The sequence below is a fragment of the Megascapheus bottae genome, chromosome 36, assembly GCF_031878675.1.
Source record: "Megascapheus bottae isolate mThoBot1 chromosome 36, mThoBot2.hap1, whole genome shotgun sequence".
Taxonomy (NCBI): domain Eukaryota; kingdom Metazoa; phylum Chordata; class Mammalia; order Rodentia; family Geomyidae; genus Megascapheus; species Megascapheus bottae.
The window spans coordinates 5,487,941-5,505,283 of NC_143544.1; the positions used below are offsets into that span (position 1 = coordinate 5,487,941).

General features: G+C 55.3%; 1 protein-coding gene across 1 annotated transcript; it reads left to right on the forward strand.

Moving 5' to 3' along the window:
* The first annotated feature begins 6 nt into the window (after positions 1 to 6).
* Positions 7 to 16,334, forward strand: Slx4 (SLX4 structure-specific endonuclease subunit). The gene is made up of 16 exons (XM_090324884.1): positions 7 to 106; positions 1,611 to 2,344; positions 4,364 to 4,588; positions 4,978 to 5,170; positions 5,854 to 6,066; positions 7,882 to 8,081; positions 8,177 to 8,493; positions 8,809 to 9,037; positions 9,293 to 9,381; positions 9,916 to 10,062; positions 10,625 to 10,791; positions 11,759 to 13,860; positions 14,771 to 14,870; positions 15,143 to 15,505; positions 15,739 to 16,076; positions 16,120 to 16,334. The coding sequence occupies exons 2-15, from the start codon at positions 1,993 to 1,995 to the stop codon at positions 16,049 to 16,051; spliced, it is 5,010 nt and encodes a 1,669-aa protein (XP_090181010.1). The 5' UTR covers positions 7 to 106; positions 1,611 to 1,992; the 3' UTR covers positions 16,052 to 16,076; positions 16,120 to 16,334.
* The last annotated feature ends 1,009 nt before the right edge of the window (positions 16,335 to 17,343 follow it).

A 17,343-nucleotide genomic window follows, 5' to 3' on the forward strand; every position in this document is an offset into this window, starting at 1 on the left:
GCGGGGCCGCGCCGCGCATGCGCACGAGCCGTCCCCGGGCGGGCCGCACGCACGGCGCAGGCGCGGGCGCGAGGCTCTCCGTTGAGACGAAGCCGCGGCGCCGGAGGTAGGAGGAGTCGGGCTTCGGGCTGCCGACCCGCGCCCTGGAGGCGGCGGACTGTCACCCGGGTCCTCGCTCTCCTGGGGCGACAGCGCCTTCCTCTCCCGCCTCCTCTCTCGACCCCTGGGCCCGCAGCCCGGCGGAGCCGCGCCGGGTGGAGAGGGGCTCGGGCCCGGCGGGCGGCGGTGGGGACCTGGGCCCGGCCCGGGGCCATTCCCGCGATCGGCGTCTTCGGGCTGCCCTGAGGGCCGCCGGGGTCCTCGACTGCTCTTCCCCGTCCCCCTTCCGCGGGTGGTGGGGTTGGGGGAGCGGGAGGGTCGGGTCGGCCGGGGCCGCGGTCCCGCGCCGCCCCCGTGGCCCGCAGCCTCGCAGCGGCCGTTGTTGGCATCCACCCCCGCGGGCCTCCGTTGACTCGGGCGGGAGGGGGACCGTCGTCAGACCCTCCCCACCCTGCTCGGCCGTTCTCTCCGCCTCCGCCCCCCACCTCTGTCCCCCACCCCACCCCACCCCACCCTCAAGTGGTTTGACATTCATGAATTCAGCAAATGGTTGGTGAGCACTTCATACAAGTTGGGGGGCAGCACCCTGGCGCTGGGTTCAAGCTTCATGACCAGCACACACACACACACACACACACACACACATTAAAGGAAGCTTCTGCAGGAAAAGACAGCCAACCCTACAAAGCAGATTCTAGGTTGGTATATCTGTCCAGTTCTGGAAAACTAACTGAGTAACCAGATCTCTTGGGGCAGTGGGGATTGCAATTACTATATTTGACATGAGAAAGGTGTTGCTACCATCATTACATTGTTTTTGGGGTTTTTTTTTGTTTTTTTTTTTTTTTGCCAGTCCTGGGCTTGAGCTCAGGGCCTGAGCACTGTCCTTGGACTTTCTCAAGGCTAGAGCTCTACCACTTGAGCCTCAGCACCACTTCCGGCTTTTTTTCTATGTCTGTGGTACCAAGGAATCGAACCCAGGTCTTTGTGCATGCTAGGCAAGCACTCTACCGCTAGGTCAAACTCCCGGCTCTACAATGTTTATTTTTCCCCAAACCCTACTAAGCTGTAAATGAGGCCCAAACATTACATAAAGGCTTCACTGTAGTCATCTGTAGCCCAAAGAGGGTGGAGAAAAGTAGCCTTTCCTCTCCCCGTGTATGTTCAGGGCTTATCAACCATTGCAGCCCTTTTCTGCTGGGGTGTTAGGCCAGAGTAAGGAGATAGGCTCCCTGGACTCGGGGATCATCCTGCTTCTGCAGCAGCTTCCCTTCACCGAGTCCTCCAGATTTCATGCTGCACGTTGTTTTCCTGCCTGTGGATATATATATGAGACGCAGGTCTCTGTGGTCTGACAGGTCTGTGTTAACCAAGGCCTGCCACACATTTGACAGTACTGTTACTCTGGAGACTTGCCCTATCTCACATAGTCTTGTACCTTCCTGGGGGAGGGGGGATAACATAAACTGACAATTGTCTAGCTACACTCTGATGCTTTTGATTTTCTACAGATGTGAAGTTGAGTGAGCCCACATCCTTTATGGGAAATGGAGACTTTGGACAATCATCTAAATGCCACGTTCACACACATTCTAGCTCAGAGGCAGCTGTTGGACCAGATACTCTTCAGCTATGAACTTATAACAGAGGAAAGCTTTAAACCTATTGTTTAACTGTGGATTCAATTTGCAGAAAGATATTTAATTGCAGAGAGGAATACAATTCTTTTTGCTCAGTTGTGCAAGTTAAGTGGCTGAGTGAAAAGCAGAGGGGAAGCCGGGAGGGTGAGGCTTAACACGCTTATGCACAGGTTGGGTTTCTCAGCTATAGATATGCCCCGAGACTGGCCCTCACTCCCCTAAAGAGCAGTCTGAAAGCCTTAAAACTGGTCAGATGATGGATGAGTCTGATGAGGATTTTAAAGAACTTTGTGCCAGCTTTTTCCAAAGGGTAAAAAAAAATGGAACAAAAGAAGTATTTGGAGAAAAGAAAACACAAAAGGCCTCAAGCAGCACTCAGATAAGAAACAAACGGAAAAAGACCAAACAACCTCGTACCAAGAAGACTTTTGAAGGCACTGTGGAGAAGCCACCTTCACACAGCGAGGCAACTACAGCTGAACAGCAAGGAGCAGTTGAATCACAGGAAAGTGAACCAGCTCTCCCCGTTAATGGAGAAGAAGCTGTGCTTGCTCCTGCTCCCGATTTTCCTGTGCTGTGGCAAAAAGCACAGAGCATCCGGACAGGTAATCAGGCAAAAATTATTGCCAGAACTTCCCAGAGAGAACAACAGAAGTGATCTATGTTTTAAAACAGGGATCAGAAAACTCTGAAAAGCCAGGTACTAGTAGCTCACACCTGTAATCCTGTCTACTCAGGAGGCTGAAATCTGAAGCTCATACTTTGAAACTATCCAGGGCAGGAAAGTCCATGAGACTCTTCTCTCCAATAAAATATGCGGAGAAAGCCAGAAGTAGCGCTGTGGTTCAAGTGGTAGAACACTAGCCATGAGCAAGAGAAATTCAGGGATAGTGCCCAGGCCCTGAGTTCAAGCCCCAGAACCGGCAGCCCCTTCCCCCCCCCCCCAAAAAAAAAAGTCTGTTGCAACTCTAGCCACTACTCTTTATCTGTGAGTTCTGGATCTGAGGATTCAACCAACCTCAGGTAGAAAATACTTGAATACTTGAGAAAAGCTTACCTATGTACTTAACATGTGCCACCTTTATTCCTGTCCTTATTCCTTAAGCAAGACAGCACAGCTGCTGTCTACCTAGTGTTCACATTGTAGTCAGAATTCTATGCAAGGGGAGGTAACTTAAAGAAAATGGGAGCTAAGTGAAGTGGCTCACACCTGTAATCCAAGCTACTCAGGCGGCTGAGATCTGAGGATCTTGGTTCTTAGATAGCCTGGGCAGGAAAGAATGTGAGACTTATTTCCAGTTAACCACTAGAAAATGGGAAGTGGTGCTGTGGCTCAAGGTGGTAGCCTTGAGCTGAAGAGCTCAGGGACAGTGCCCAGGCCAAGAGTTCATGCCCCATGACACCCCCCCACACACACACACACAAAAGATGGAAGGATATGCATGGGTTATATATGTAGTGCACTCTATTGTGAAAGAGGCTTGTGCAGACTCTGACTGCAGGGGCTCCTGTAAGTATCCACTTTCTGATGGACACTGAGAGGTGGTGTGTACCTGACCAGCTGTAGACCCTGCAGAGTGGAGCTGATGAGGCCAAGAAAACTATGCAGCCATCCCTGGCACACAGCTTGCCTGCTCATCAGTCATAGAAAACACAACCCCTTTGTGAGTTTTCCTCATGTCTATGCTTAGAGCGTTCTGTTGCTTGAGAATTTCCTAAGAATGTTTGCATTGTAGACTTGGCAGGTTTACACGAATATGAAATAATGCCACTTCGCATATTTTCTTAAAATCATTCCGAAGTGGCTGCATTGGGAGGGACCAGCCAATTTGGTCTGGCTGCTGAGAAGGCCCTGGAGGGTATGCAGAGAGACCTTTGATTCTTTTATTCCCGTGTGTGTGTGTGTGTGTGTGTGTGTGTGTGTGTGTGTGTGTGTGTGTGTAACCCAGCTCTTCTGCCCAGCTGTTCTTGGCACAGCATGCCATAAATTTGTCACGCAGAACTGAGAACCATCCTTGCATGGCAAATATACTATAAGTGTTTGAGCACTGAGTTTATTTAAATCTCTTACTTCCTGATCTGAAGTCATGCTTGTACTCCAGGCTGCAGCTCCAGAGGAGCTGTTCAAGTAGGAATATTGCTGAGCCACTGCTGGCCTTCGTGTTGGCCTTGGCCTGCGTCCACTGTGAGGTGGACATTCCGCCTCAGATAGCTCCCGATCGCCCCGGAAGGCCGTCATAGAACTGATCTAGAATGAGACAAGCATCTGTCATGAGTATTTCTGCAATGCTACCTTCGTTGAGATGTTTTGCACATTCCTTAAATACACGCAAAGTATTGCAGGTCCATTGTGTTTAGTACACTCAGAGTTGTGCAACTGTAGCCTCACTTTAGAACATTTTCATCACCCTCAAAAGAACCCCAAGCTACTCGCAGTTGCTCCCCACCCCCCAATCACTCATTTCTAACGAGCCATCCATCCTGCTACCACTTGCAAGGCAAGTGAAGTCTAAGCACAGTGGCAAAGAACCCCGTAGAAACTTGAGTGTCACTTAGGTCTAGGGGAAACTTCGGTCTCTTTCTCCAGAGAGAACAGCTGCTGTCGATGCTTTCCCTCCTTGCAGACAGTGCTCCCGGAGGTGACTTCCAGTCTGCTGCATCCCCTGTGACCCCAGCCAAGCCCAGTCCACCCAGATGCCGTGCTGCAGAGCTGGCTGTCCAGCGGATGCAGCAGTTCAAGAGAGCAGACCCTGAGCGTCTGAGACATGCTCCCAAACAGAGCACCCTGGGGCCCACCCTGGAAGAACAAGGCCCAGAGAGCCCACGCGTGGAGCCAACGGCAGGAAACGGTATGGTGGCATGGGGAATTTGGTCTGTCTTCCAAACAGAAAGGAATTACAGTACCGGAGGAGCCAGGGGCCATTCCTGTGCTGGACAGGCTTCTTGTTAGGCTGCCCACTGTGCTTCCCCTGTACCTGGAATGACAAACCCTGGGTACACCACTGTACCCAGTTGCTGACTGACACAAAGTCTCATAGACTTTTTCCCTGAGCCAGCCTTGACGTGCAGTCCTCCTTCACTGCCTCCCAGGTTAGGATTACAGACTTGAGCCACGGCACCCAGTTTGGAACCTACATTTAGCAAGCTTCCTAGGCAATCTGTGTGTGCTGACCTTTGGGAAGTAGTATTCTGGGCTCCCCAGGGCCTGTCTTCATGGATCTTGGATGCTTCTCTGCAGGGTTTGGGCCCGGACTCCCTGCCACAGACAGCGACGCTGCGGTGGCCTTGGCCCTGCAGCTCGAGCTTGGAAGGGAGGGCGCTGCCTCCACGTGTGATGACGGCCTGGAGGAGAAGGGGTTGTTCTTCTGCCAGATGTGCCACAAGAACCTCTCAGCGATGACCGTGACCCGCAGGGAGCAGCATGTGAACAGGTAGAACACTGTCCAGCCCCCCCACACCCCACGCTACCCTGCAGGTGAGGATGCCCTCACTGCCATTGTACACAGCTTCACTGAGGCGTGATGCGCTCACATGTCACCTATTTCAAGTGCACAGTTGATCTTTTGATGGCTATTACATGTTCACAAAGTTGTGCAACCTTGCCACCATCACTTCTGTATTTTTGTTGTTTTTATCTCCCCCAAAGGAAACCTCACCGCTCTTAGCAGGCTCTCCTGATATCCCTCCCTCCCTCCCTCCCTCCTGAAACCTCCAACCAACTTCTCTCTGGAATTGCCAATTCTGGAAGCTTCCTTTAGACAGAATCATAGTAGTCTGTCCACTTACAGTGTTTTCACGATTCACCCATGTGACATGTATCAGTGTTGTTCATTCTTTGCAGCTGAATAACAGCCCGTCTTATGGATAGAAGGTATTTATCCTCTTCATCCGTTGGTGGACATTTAGTTCTATCTTTTGGTTTCGTGATTAGAGCTGCTGTGGACCTCTGGTTTTAGTTCTTTGGAGTGTTTGTCCTTGTTCTTTCTTGCCACCGTTGCTCACAGAGACCGAGTTAAGTGTCCAGCCCTGCCTGCAGGAGACATGCAGACGGTGAGGGGGTCAGCCTGGGGCCACGCTGCCCAGGAGCCGCTCCCCATGTGCTGCCTTCCTCCAGGTGCCTGGATGAGGCTGAAAGGATACGCAAGTCCTGTGCACCCCAGATCCCGGAATGCCCAATTTGTGGCAAACCATTCCTCACCCCCAAAAGCCGAAGCACTCACCTGAAGCAGTGTGCGGTGAAGATGGAGGTGGGGCCCCAGCTCCTGCTGCAGGCTGTGCGGCTGCAGGCAGCTCAGCCCAGGGCGAGCAGCAGCCCTCCTGCCCCCAGGTGAGACAAGGCAAATGCGACGTTTGTGCTTAAGCTATACTTTTTAGTAAAATTTTCTGTAGTATTGGAAGGTCCTTCCAACATTTCAGGGGAAAATCAGGTCCGGCCTTGAAGGGATTGAGGATGGAGCGTGCGTGCGTGCATGTGTGCGTGCGTACGGGGGTGAGATATTATCGGTCTGCAATCTGACAGCTTCCCTAACCAGATTTGGCATTTGCTTTAACCTCCATTTCCAACTTAGTATTGTTTGGTTTTCATACTGTTAATGTCAGATTATTCAGCAGTGTTAAAAGTATTGGCTAAACACAACAAGAATTGAGCTACTGTTCTAATTTGCATGAATTAATGCAGACATGCTAAGAGTCTCTCCAGCTGGGAAACAAGCCCTTGGCATGCAAACTCAGGCACACAGTGGCACAGAATCAGCTTCACTCACCCTCTCCCTTGTACTGAGGACACTGAGTTAACACAGCTGTATAGCAAATGAGGGCCCTGTGGGGCCCTGGGCCTTTCTAGGTTTGGGAAGTCTTTCCACAGCTAGCGAGAGCAAAGGGAAGGCCAAGCGTCATGGCTGCTTTTTCTGGAAATGGCCTTGCGCATGGCATGTGGGTCTCTGGGCTGGGCCACAGGCTAGATGACAGGATACTCCTAGCCCCAGAGCCTTCTAGAATTAGCATTTGCACAAAAGTGTCATGGGACTGGAAGCCTTGAAACCTTACAACAGACTGTATCTAAGCCAGTTGCTTGCCTCTCAGATTAAATACATGTACTTTAAAAATGCTTCTAAGCAGTGAAGCTAGATATATATGAGTCCTTCCAGAAGGCTGGTTCATAGAAAGCTACAGAAACTGGACACCCTCCAGGGGACCTTGTACCTTCTCTGCTAAGCCACGCTCAAATATTTCAACTTGGGTGGCGAGAATTCCCCGACAGAAGCGTACACATGTGGGTCTAAACGCCTCCTCCACCCAGGCTCTGCACTGTTCCTCACTAAGGCAGGGTGCCGGCCTCAGTGCAGCGTCTGCTTCTTTCCCTCTTGGTGGCTGTGGTTAGCATGCAGGTTTCTCAGAAAGCTAGCTGTGAGCTGGGACTCGCTTAGATTTGCAGCCTCACCTAAGAATGTTTGGCCTTCCCAGTCCAGGGAAGAGCCTGAGGCTTTGCAAAGTCAGAGACATGGAAGCACCTGCAGTGTAGGGAACCTTGAGTCTGTTCTCAGTTACTTTCCACCATGCCCTCCTCCTTCACGGTCTCATGCAGGTAGTGGAGGTCCTCTCCAGCCCGAGAGACTCCTCTCTGCCAGACTCCCTGGGTCAAGGCGCTGTCATCAGCTCCCAGAGCTGGTAATTGATGGCCCACAGGAAAGGAGAGGTCCCGAGGGGAAGGATCCTGAGTGGCCTGTGTGGCCAGGGTGGCCTGTGGTTTCAGTGAACAGAATCCTCTGGGTATCCAAGAGCCAACTTAAGAGTTGTGGATTGGTGGCTTCACTGGAGTCTTCGGCTGTGTAGATATGAATGACAGCCTTTTCCATGTGTCAGGAAACAGCCCAGACCCTCCCATGTCAGGCCTTGGCTGAAAACCTTTGGCCCAGAATCGCCTGGGCTCCTGTGGAACGGAATCAGCACAGCGGTTGATGGCTTCTGAGCTGGTGATGTGGCTCAAACAGTAGCAAGTACAAGGCCCTGAATTCAAACCCTAGTACAGATCCCAGAAAGTTGTGGCTGTGTGTCGCCTTGATCCCTTCCCTCTCTCCACTCTGAGGACAGCAGGCCGGGCCTCAGCACAAGCCCTTATTGACTTTCTCTGGCTGCCTTTTAGCTTTCACTACACTGGAGGTCTAAAACGGAAAAAAGCCACAAACAAGGAGCCACAGAAGAGGCAGAAGGTGAAGCCAGAGCCTCTGTCTGAAGACGTGCTGACGGCCATGGCTCTGTCCCGGTCTGAGATGGAGCAGAGTCCTGATGTGCCTGCACTAAGACTGGAAAGTGCTTTTTCAGAGCAGATGATGCTGGGCACGGGTACGTGGCACTGCCTGGCTCAGAGTTAATGCTGGCGGCTTCTGGGCTGTGTGGACAGATCCACTGCTAACTGTGCCATTTCTGTTTATCTGTAGAGAAGAAGAGTCGCAAGAAGAGAGTCCTGAAGTCCCCACCACAGCTGATAGTCCAGGACTCGGAGACCACTGGTAGACAGATCGAGGATCGCGTGGCTCAGCTCCTGGCAGAAGAGATGGAACTGGGCAGCACACCCCCACTTCCTGCCAGCAGGATTCTCAAGGAAGAGTTGGAAAAGGCAGGCTGGTGCCTGCAGCTTCCTGAAGGAAAGCAGAACTTTCTGTGGGAGGGCAGTGCCCTGACCAAAGCCTGGGCCATGGAGTCCTTCTACACGGCCGGCCTGATCCCTCTCCTTGTGCCTCAGCAGGCCACCAAGGTGAGTCCCGCTTCTCCCAGCTGGCACACACACCGCACACGGACGGCAGGTGGCACAGCTGGGTGGCGGAGAGTCCAAGAAGTAGAAGATGTCAAAGGGACACCGGCTGTACATCTTTTCTTTTGGGAGCAACCAAATGGCTCTCGTGGTTAAGGCGGGCAGGGACTCTCAGGGGCTCCTCCGACTTTCTGGTAAACTTGTATAGACCCGGTGGCCACAGACAGGCCTGGGCCATGACGGACGCCTGAGGACGCAGTGGTGGGAGAAGTTTCCTGTGCTGCTGCTCAGTCATTTCAGTTTTCCAACTTCCTTCAGGAGCCTGCCATGCCACTGGTGCTACCTGAGAAGTCACAACCCAGTGTCCCAAGGCCGCCTGCCCTCCAGAGCAGTCCTGCTGTTGGTCCTGGCCGGGACCAGCCCCCGTCAGCCAGCCAGAGGGAGCACCAGGCTCTCCAGGACCTCGTGGACTTGGCAGAGGAGGCGCTGAGTGCCAGCCCGTTACCCAGCGGCTCAGAAGACCTTCCAGGTGGGACTCTGGTAGGATGTGTGTCACAGCAAAGGCCACACGTGGAGGGGGCACACCCTGTGCGTTGCTTTTCTTGCCACAGTTTCCTAACCAGAGGCAGCCTGGTTGAGTCTGCCCTCTTGGTTGGAGGAACCTGCACGAAATGAAGGCGCCCCTGCACCCTGGGGTTCCCAGGCGCCTGGGTCCAGCGAAGCCTTCCTTCTCGTGTTGTCTGCTTGGCAAATGACAGCTGCCAGGCAGGACACTGATTTAATGTACAAATCCTTCTCCCAGGGTTGGATTTGTTGCCCAGCCAACTTCCACTGACGGGGTTTGTCCTGGCTCCCAGGGAGAAGCCTCTCGAGAGGAGCAGCCTGGCTTCGGTAAGGACGGGCTCGTGGGCCGCCCGCAGCCTGTCAGCGCTGCCCTGGCGTGGTGCTGCCCTGAGTCCCCGATCTCTGCTCTCCACAGGGCTGATATTTCTTGATAGTCCAGTGCCCTCACCCCCATCCCCTTGTCAGGGTAGAAAAGACTGCTGTCCTGCTGCCTCTGGACACTGTGGTCACCCAACGCTAGCTTTGTCCTGGGAGTCCAGCAGGATCCGATGGCCGGGTGGCTGCCTCGCGGGGGCACGTGCACCACTTCTGGCGCTCGGTAGGGACTTCCTGGCCCCAACTCGCAGTTCGGTCTCCCAGGTTGGAGGTATCAGCCGTGAGGACCAGCACCCCACCCCAAGGGCCACCTGGGATGCCACTCCCACAGCCCGACAGTGCCAGCGCAGGGCCTGGGCACTCAACATAACCAGAGGAGGGACCCCCCACCACGTGGGCACTCTCTGGAGCAGAGGAGCAGCATCCTGGCTCTGGACCCCGTCCAGGGCCCCGCAGCCAGCTGGAGCTTCCCTCTGCCCCCCGCAGCACTCCCGCGACCTGCTGATCTCTGACTTTGGGACCATGGTGAACAACCCACATCTGAGCGACGTCCAGTTCCAGATGGACAGCGGGGACATGCTTTATGCCCACAAGTTTGTCCTGTATGCCCGGTGTCCGCTGCTCATTCAGTATGTAAGTATGTGGGTTGGTGGAGACCGGGCGCTGCCCACCGCCTCTGCCCGGCCCCTCCTGGCCCATGCTTACCTGGCCTCCGCCTCCCACCTCCACTCCACCCAGAGCTTGCTTCCTATGTTCTGCTTCCATGGAGAAAAGGAAATAAGAAATAGCCTCGGGGTTGGGAAATGTCCGATTTTCAGTTCCATTAAATGAAAACCCTTTCCCCCAGCATTGTTCCTCTTCTCCTCCGTTTGCATCATTATGAATGGTCACTACAGACCTCCAAGATTTAGGGTCTCCTCCAATTTGTTGACTTATAACAACTCCACAAACAATTATGTTTCTGTCAGAAGGCTCTAGAGCCCAGGACACATCTGGCAAGTGAAAATCAGGTATTCCTTGAACACGTACTCCACTATGACTCTGAAAAGGACCACCCTGCAGAATGCTGGGCATAAAAGCCATAAGGGTGGCCCACTCTGTTCCTGGGGCCCGGTGTGTCTATGAGGCAGCTACTGCACGGACACAGCCATGGCAGCTGTAGTCAGTGCACATCTGCGCCCTGTGCTGTCCTCAGGTGAACAGTGAAGGCTTCTCGGCTGTGGAAGACGGCGATCAGACCCAGCGCGTCCTGCTGAGCAATGTGCGGGCCGAAGCCGTCCACGCATTCCTGCAGTATCTCTACGCCGCTGACCTAGACCTGCCGTCCCACCTGGCTCCAGACCTGCACTCTCTGGCCCTCAGGTTGACAGTTGTTTTGTTTTGGGTCATCCTGGGGCTTGACCTCAGGGCCTGGACACTGTCCTTGAGCCTTCTCAAAGCTAGCACACGACCACTTGAGCCACAGCACCACTTCCAGCTTTTTCTGTGTTTGTGGTACCAAGGAATCAAACCCAGAGCCTCGTGCATGTTGGCAAGCATTCTACCACGAGGCCACGCTCCCAGCTCCCCCATAGCTTTTGAGTGTCCGTGACAGACTGTCAGGCCACTACTCAGGGAGAGAAGATGACTGAGGCCCATCAAAACGACCTCCAAGCCAGGCACCAGCAACTTACCCTATAAACGTGGCTATTCAGGAGGCTCAGAGCTAAGGATCACAGTTTAAAGCCAGCCTGGGCAGATAAATCCTGACATTCTTATCTACAGTGAACCACCAAAAAGCTGGAAATGGAGGTGTGGTTCAAGGGGATAGAGTGCTAGCCTTGAACAGAGAAGCTAAAGGACAGCTCCCAGCCTGGCAAGCCCCGGTACAAGCACAAAAAAATAAAAATAAAGCCTTCCAGTCTTGTTTATACCTTGTAGTCCCAAGTTCATAGCCAGCAGCAACCCTGCCCAAGGCATAGTAGCTGAAGTCAGCCAAAACGGACACTTGCAGGGTTGCCAACTCTACAAGTGGCCTCAGTGCCCCAGCTGCCCACTTCCTGGGCAGTCCCTGTGAGGGCTCCCGGGGGCTCTGGGGCACAGCCTCGTTCATCCCAGTCAGCGCTGCCCCTGCCGCTTTTCTGGGGTCTGAGATGCACTGACCAGCTCGTTGACACTCTTTTATGTTGGCAGCTGTGGGGTTCCTGCTTGTGAAGACGGGGTGAAGACGGGGGAGGAAGGCCACCACAGGCACACCTGTTCCCGCTCGTGAACGCCGGGCAGGCCACTGGCCCCAGGGCCCACGGGAGCCTCTGTGCAGAGCTCTGCTAACCCAGTTTTCCTGTTGCAGGTTTGGTGTGAGTGACCTTGCTTATCTGTGTGAACAAGTGCCAGTCGTGACAGAGTGTGAAGCACAGGAGAAGGAAGACGAGAACTGTGAGAGCAGAGCAGAGAATTTTCAAGAACTCCTGAGGTCCGTGTGGGGAGATGAAGAGGAGGAAGCAGAGACTCTGCTGAAGTTAGAGGGCCATGAAGAAGAAAGAGAAAAGGTGAATGAAGCGGAAATGGAAGAAATTTATGAATTTGCAGCAACTCAACGGAAGCTGCTCCAAGAGGAAAAAGCAGCCGACCATGACGAGGACCCTGGCCTGCCCAGGAAGGACAGTCCAGGCGCAGGACCTTCCCAGCCAGGCATCCAGGAGAACGAAACGTTAGGAAAGGCAGAACAAATCGAGTCAGACTGGCCAGAAAAAGGTGAGACTCCAGCCCGCTGGGAAAACGCAGAGCGTCCCTTTCTGCTCGAGGACCAGTGCTCAGATGAGACCTGTGAGCAAGAGGCACCAAGGGAGATGCCGGGCCACCCCCACTCCTGCAGCGGGGGCCCCTTAGCAGGCTGCCAGGCAGGGAGCAAAGGTGGCTCCCTTTCACTCCCAATCTCCGTCCGTGAGTATGAGCAGCTCCTTGCATCGACTCCAGATGAATTCTTTGAACTGTCCCAAACAGCCAGGAGTTGCAATGAGCACAGTGACAGCGTTGGGGAGTCGGAGGGAGAGACGGTCTGTCCCCCGACCCCGCGGCAACACCAGGGCCACCACCTCAACCAGTCACAGCCTCACCCTCCCCACACAAGCAACTCCTCCCTATCAATGACCCACTCACACCAGGGCATTTCCAAGATGGCCCCAAGGTCGCCATCTCCTGTTAAACCCTCAAAGCGAAAGAGGGACAAGAGCTCTCTCACATTACTTAAGGAGCCAGGCCACCAGAAAGGCAAAAGACGGAGTTCCAGGTTAAGAGGCAAAAACAAGAGCATTGAGATTTCCCCAGAAAATTCTCAACCCATTGACCTGACCCAGTCAAAATCTGACCACTTGAGTTCCAGGTTCCAGAGTCCTCCATCCCGCGTGAACAAAGAGGATGAGGTCATCCTTTTACTGGACTCAGATGAGGAGCTGGAGCTGGAGCACTCTAAAACAAAGTCCGTTTCTAAAGGTTCCCCGGGAAGGAATGTGCAAGAAGCCAGCCTCAAGTCCTCGGAGTTGTTTTCCATCATTGATGTGGACGCAGACCAGGAAAGCTCTCCAGGCCCTGTGAGAGGAGAGGAAGGGGAGGTCACGGTGGGCGGCAGGGGGACCCCTGAGCTGTTCGGTGACCAGGAGAGTAGCGCTGAGGAGGACCCCACCACAGACGCCTCGTGGCTGGTGCCTGCCACCCCCCTGGCCAACAGGCACCGTGACTGCTCCTCACAGACCCAGATCTCAAGCCTCAGGTCAAGGCCCCCGGGGGCAGGGGAGGCCTCCGCAGAGCACGGGGCTGAGCTGCAGGCTGCCGAGTTCTCCACCGTCGTGCCCGGCGGGTCACCCGTCACCTGCCCCTTCCCCAGGCGCCACGGGCGCGCTCTGCTGGCACCGAGTCCTGTCTCGGGAGGCTGCTCTGATTTCACAAGGCAGTACCAGAAACCCTGTCCACCCGGGCTGGGCCAGCCAAGTGAGCTTGCCGTGAGTGAGGTGGTGGAAGTGGGAGACAGCGAAGAAGAGGAGGGGGTGGCCTCCTACCGGGCAAACAGCAGCCCCCTGCTGGACAGCCACCCCCCAATTCCAGTGGGTCACTGTTCGTGGCAAGTTGAGCCTCTGTCACCAATTCCAATTGACCACTTGAACCTGGAGCGGACCGGCCCTCTGAGCACCAGCAGTCCCAGAAGTCGGGCCCGAGGGGCCCTGGACAGTGGTAGCTGCTATTCCCTGGGATTCCTAGATACCACCCCGAACCGGAGGGGCTTCACTGCCCAGGGAGAGCTTGCAGAGCGGGCCCCACGGGCCAGCTCCCCAGGAAGCAGCCGGCTGAGCTTTCTGAACCCGGCTCTGTGGGAGGACTGGGATGAGGAAGAGGAGGACTCTCCAGCCCAGTCACCAAATGCCCAGACTCAGAAACCAGCAAGGCCAGAGACACCAGGTAAGTGCCTGGAGGCCTGGGGGGTGGGGGGGCGGTGCTCCACACGCCCGAGGCCTTCCAGACCCACCCCACAGCAGGGGAGACTCAGCTATCAGGCCTCTATTCATAGCCAGCCAGCCTGTCCTCAGCCTGCCGAGTCTCCACCTAAATATTCACCTGGACACTTATTAAAAAAAAAAAAAACTCGGGGCCAGGAGTGTGGCCTAGTGGTAGAGTGCTTGCCTAGCATGCACGACGACCCGGGTTTGATTCCTCGGTACCACATACATAGAATAAGAAGCCAGAAGTAGTGCTGAGGCTCAAGTGGTAGAGCTCTAGCCTTGAGAAAGTCCAAGGACAGTGCTCAGGCCCTGAGCTCAAGCCCAGGACTGGCAAAAAAAAAAAAAAAAAATCTCTGGGTCAGGTACCAGTGGCTTACACTTGTAATTCTAGCTACTCCAGAGGAAAAGTCCCTATGAGAGTCTTATCTCCAATTAATCACTGAAAAACCAGAGGCTATGGCTCATAGTGGAAGAGTGCCTTGGACAAAAGAACTTAGGGACAACACCCAGGCCCTGAGTTCAAGCCCCATGACTGACCAAAGAACATCTCTGAAGCAGCAGTCCTGAGCTCAAGCATCTCACCTGCGCCTCGGGCACAGGCAGGGTCCCGGGTACCCACCCGCACACTCGGCCCTGTGCTCTTCTCCCGGCCACGCTAGTGTGTGGTCTGGCTGACACGCCCACGGTGGCACCTCTTCATGTGCCCACTGGTCACTCTCCATCTTCCCTGGGGAGGTGCTGCCCTGAGCTGTCCAGAGCTGGTGGGGTCTTTCAGTACTGTATTTCTCTTGGTGACACTTCCAGGACTGGAAGTGACAACAAACCCATCTCCCTCACACTTAAGACCTGTGCTGCTTGTGTTTACCCAGAAGGTGCTAATCGGAAGAACCTGCCCCCCAAAGTGCCTATAACTCCAATGCCAAGGTACTCCATCATGGAGACACCAGTGCTGAAGAAGGAACTGGACAGGTGGGTGCCCGCAAGGCTTTCTGACACTTGGTCTTTTTTGTCCTGTGCGTCACTGGGCCTGGTAAGCCAGGGGGTCACGAGGCCCATAGCTGGCTGTGAGAGGGGGGACGTCCTGCCTGGCTTTCTGCATTAAGTTTCTACATTATTTCACCCCAGAAGCCCACAAATGAGACACAGGTCACCTCTGGGAAACGGGGCTCCAGGCTCCACTGTGGTGGCCACGGGCTGCAGCCACAGTGTCGAAGTGAACGCTGCCCGGTTTCTCTGCGCAGGTTTGGAGTCCGCCCATTGCCCAAACGCCAGATGGTTCTAAAACTAAAGGAGATTTTCCAGTATACGCACCAGACCGTGGAGTCGGAGTCTGAGGGTGAGATGCAGCCCTCACAGGTGCCCCCCGAGGCGCCTCCCAGCCAGACTCTCACCACTGAGACCAGAGGCCACGCCCAAGGGCCCAAGGGGCCTACGAAGACCAAGGGCCCCCAGCACTGTGTGCCGCAGCCCAGTGAACGCGACCTCCTCCTGAGCAGGCCACCTCCCAGCTCCCCAGGTCCTGATGGTGACACCCAGTTCCTCGGCTCCCAGGAGTCAGTGGCCACCTCTGTGGACAGCGGTGACAGCTCCTTCAGCTCACAGAGGTAAAGCAGATGAAGCCACAGGGTCAGCACCTGCACTGTCCCCTGGAGGCCATTTCCCTCTCCCAGCAGGGCCCGTCTCCAGCTGGCTCTCCAACCCAGCAGGGGCCTCTGGGCAGCCCCGCTGCAGACGCAGCCGCTGGGAGCCCAGGGCCCGCAGCTGCCCCAGGAGTTGTCCCGCCGGCCCTCAGAACCTCCCTCTGTGACACCTCCCCCTTGTCATCTGTTCTTTGCAGTTCTTCCTGTGAGTTTGGAGCAGCTCTGGAGTCTGTGGGGGAAGGGGAGGAGGCGAGCGCATCGCAGGCCGCCGTGCAGACGGCAGACCTGGAGGAGGCGCTGCGACGCCACGTCCGCTCCACGCCAGCCCTGTACCAGAAGGTGCTGCTGTACCAGCCCGTGGAGCTGGCAGAGGTGCAGGCGGAGCTGAAGCGCGACGGCCTCCGGGTGGCCACCACCAGGCTGCTGGACACGCTGGACAGCCATTGCATCACCTTCACCACCGCCGCCGCCCGCAAGGAGAAGCTCAGGAAGAGACAGAAGAGGAACTGACAGGCCCCACCCGCCCCTCTCCACACAGCTCCACTCCACGGGCGTCTGGGTGAGGAGAGCCCCGGACCCGGGCGGGGGTCAGGCCTCCAGGCTTGTCACCCGTACAACCGACGCCCCTGCACCCTTGCCTCTGCTCTCCACCAGCTGGGCCTTTAGGAGCTACCCTCGCTCGGTCAGCACAAGGCCTGATTACTCCCCATCTCTCAGTGGGTTGCTAGGCCAAGCACAACTGCCCCAGGGTGCACTGAGGTGGGGGGCAGGCCAGGTGTACAGGCGCCCGCCCCACGCCGTCATCACAGCCGACTCCAGCGGGGACAGCCCCCGCGCTGACAGGGCATGTGCCAAAGCCGCCTCCGCCGGGAGCCGTGACCTGGTCCCCTCCAATACGTGCAGCTGGTTTTTATGATGTGCAATAAAAGACTACAGACGTGTCGACACTCATAAGTGACGCAGCCCCGAGCTCTCCCATTTCTCTGACTCTCCCATTTCTCTTTGGTCCTTAGATAACAGACACATACCTTCACTCTTCATGTTGCCCACACACCAAGAGGCACTGAACCCCAGCCCCCCTGCTCCACAGTGAGGTGGGAGACCTAGAGGGTTCCAGCACAGGCCGGTCCCCAACATGGAGTAGGTTCTAACGTTCTCTGGCCATACAAAGTTATGGTCCAGGCTGGGTACGGTGGCTCATGTCTGTCATCCTGGCTACTCAGGGGGCTAAGATCTAAGGATCAAGGTTCAAAGCCAACCAGGGCACAAAAGACTCATCTCCAGTTAACCTCTAGAAAACGGGAAGTGGGACTTGGTTCAAGGGTAGGGGCTGAAGAGCTCAGGGACAGTACCCAGGTCGAATTCAAGCCCAAGACGCACCAAAAATAAAAGTTATGGGTCCAGGGGCCAGGAGGTTGGCCTAGCATGCATGAAGACCTGGGTTCGATTCCTCGGGTCCAGGCAGATGGTTTCAGGTGGGCTACAGGGCCACACATGTCTCTAGGGTGCCTCCATGTGCCATGCTAGAGGGTGAACGCAGGGCAGTGGTCTGGCCATCCTGTCCTCCAGGACAGGGGCCCCCACATCACTCCTGCCTGGCAACGGGTTCAGGGCTCAGTGAGGGGTTGAGGCCAGCCTCATAGAGGCTGATGTCTAAGGACCGCGGTTCAGAGCCCGTCTAGGCACGCAAATCCACGAGACTCATCACCAATGAACCATCAGAAAACTGGAAATGGCACTGTGTCTCAACGTGATAGAGCACTAGCCTTGAGCTGAAGAGCTCAGGGACAGTGCCCAGGCCC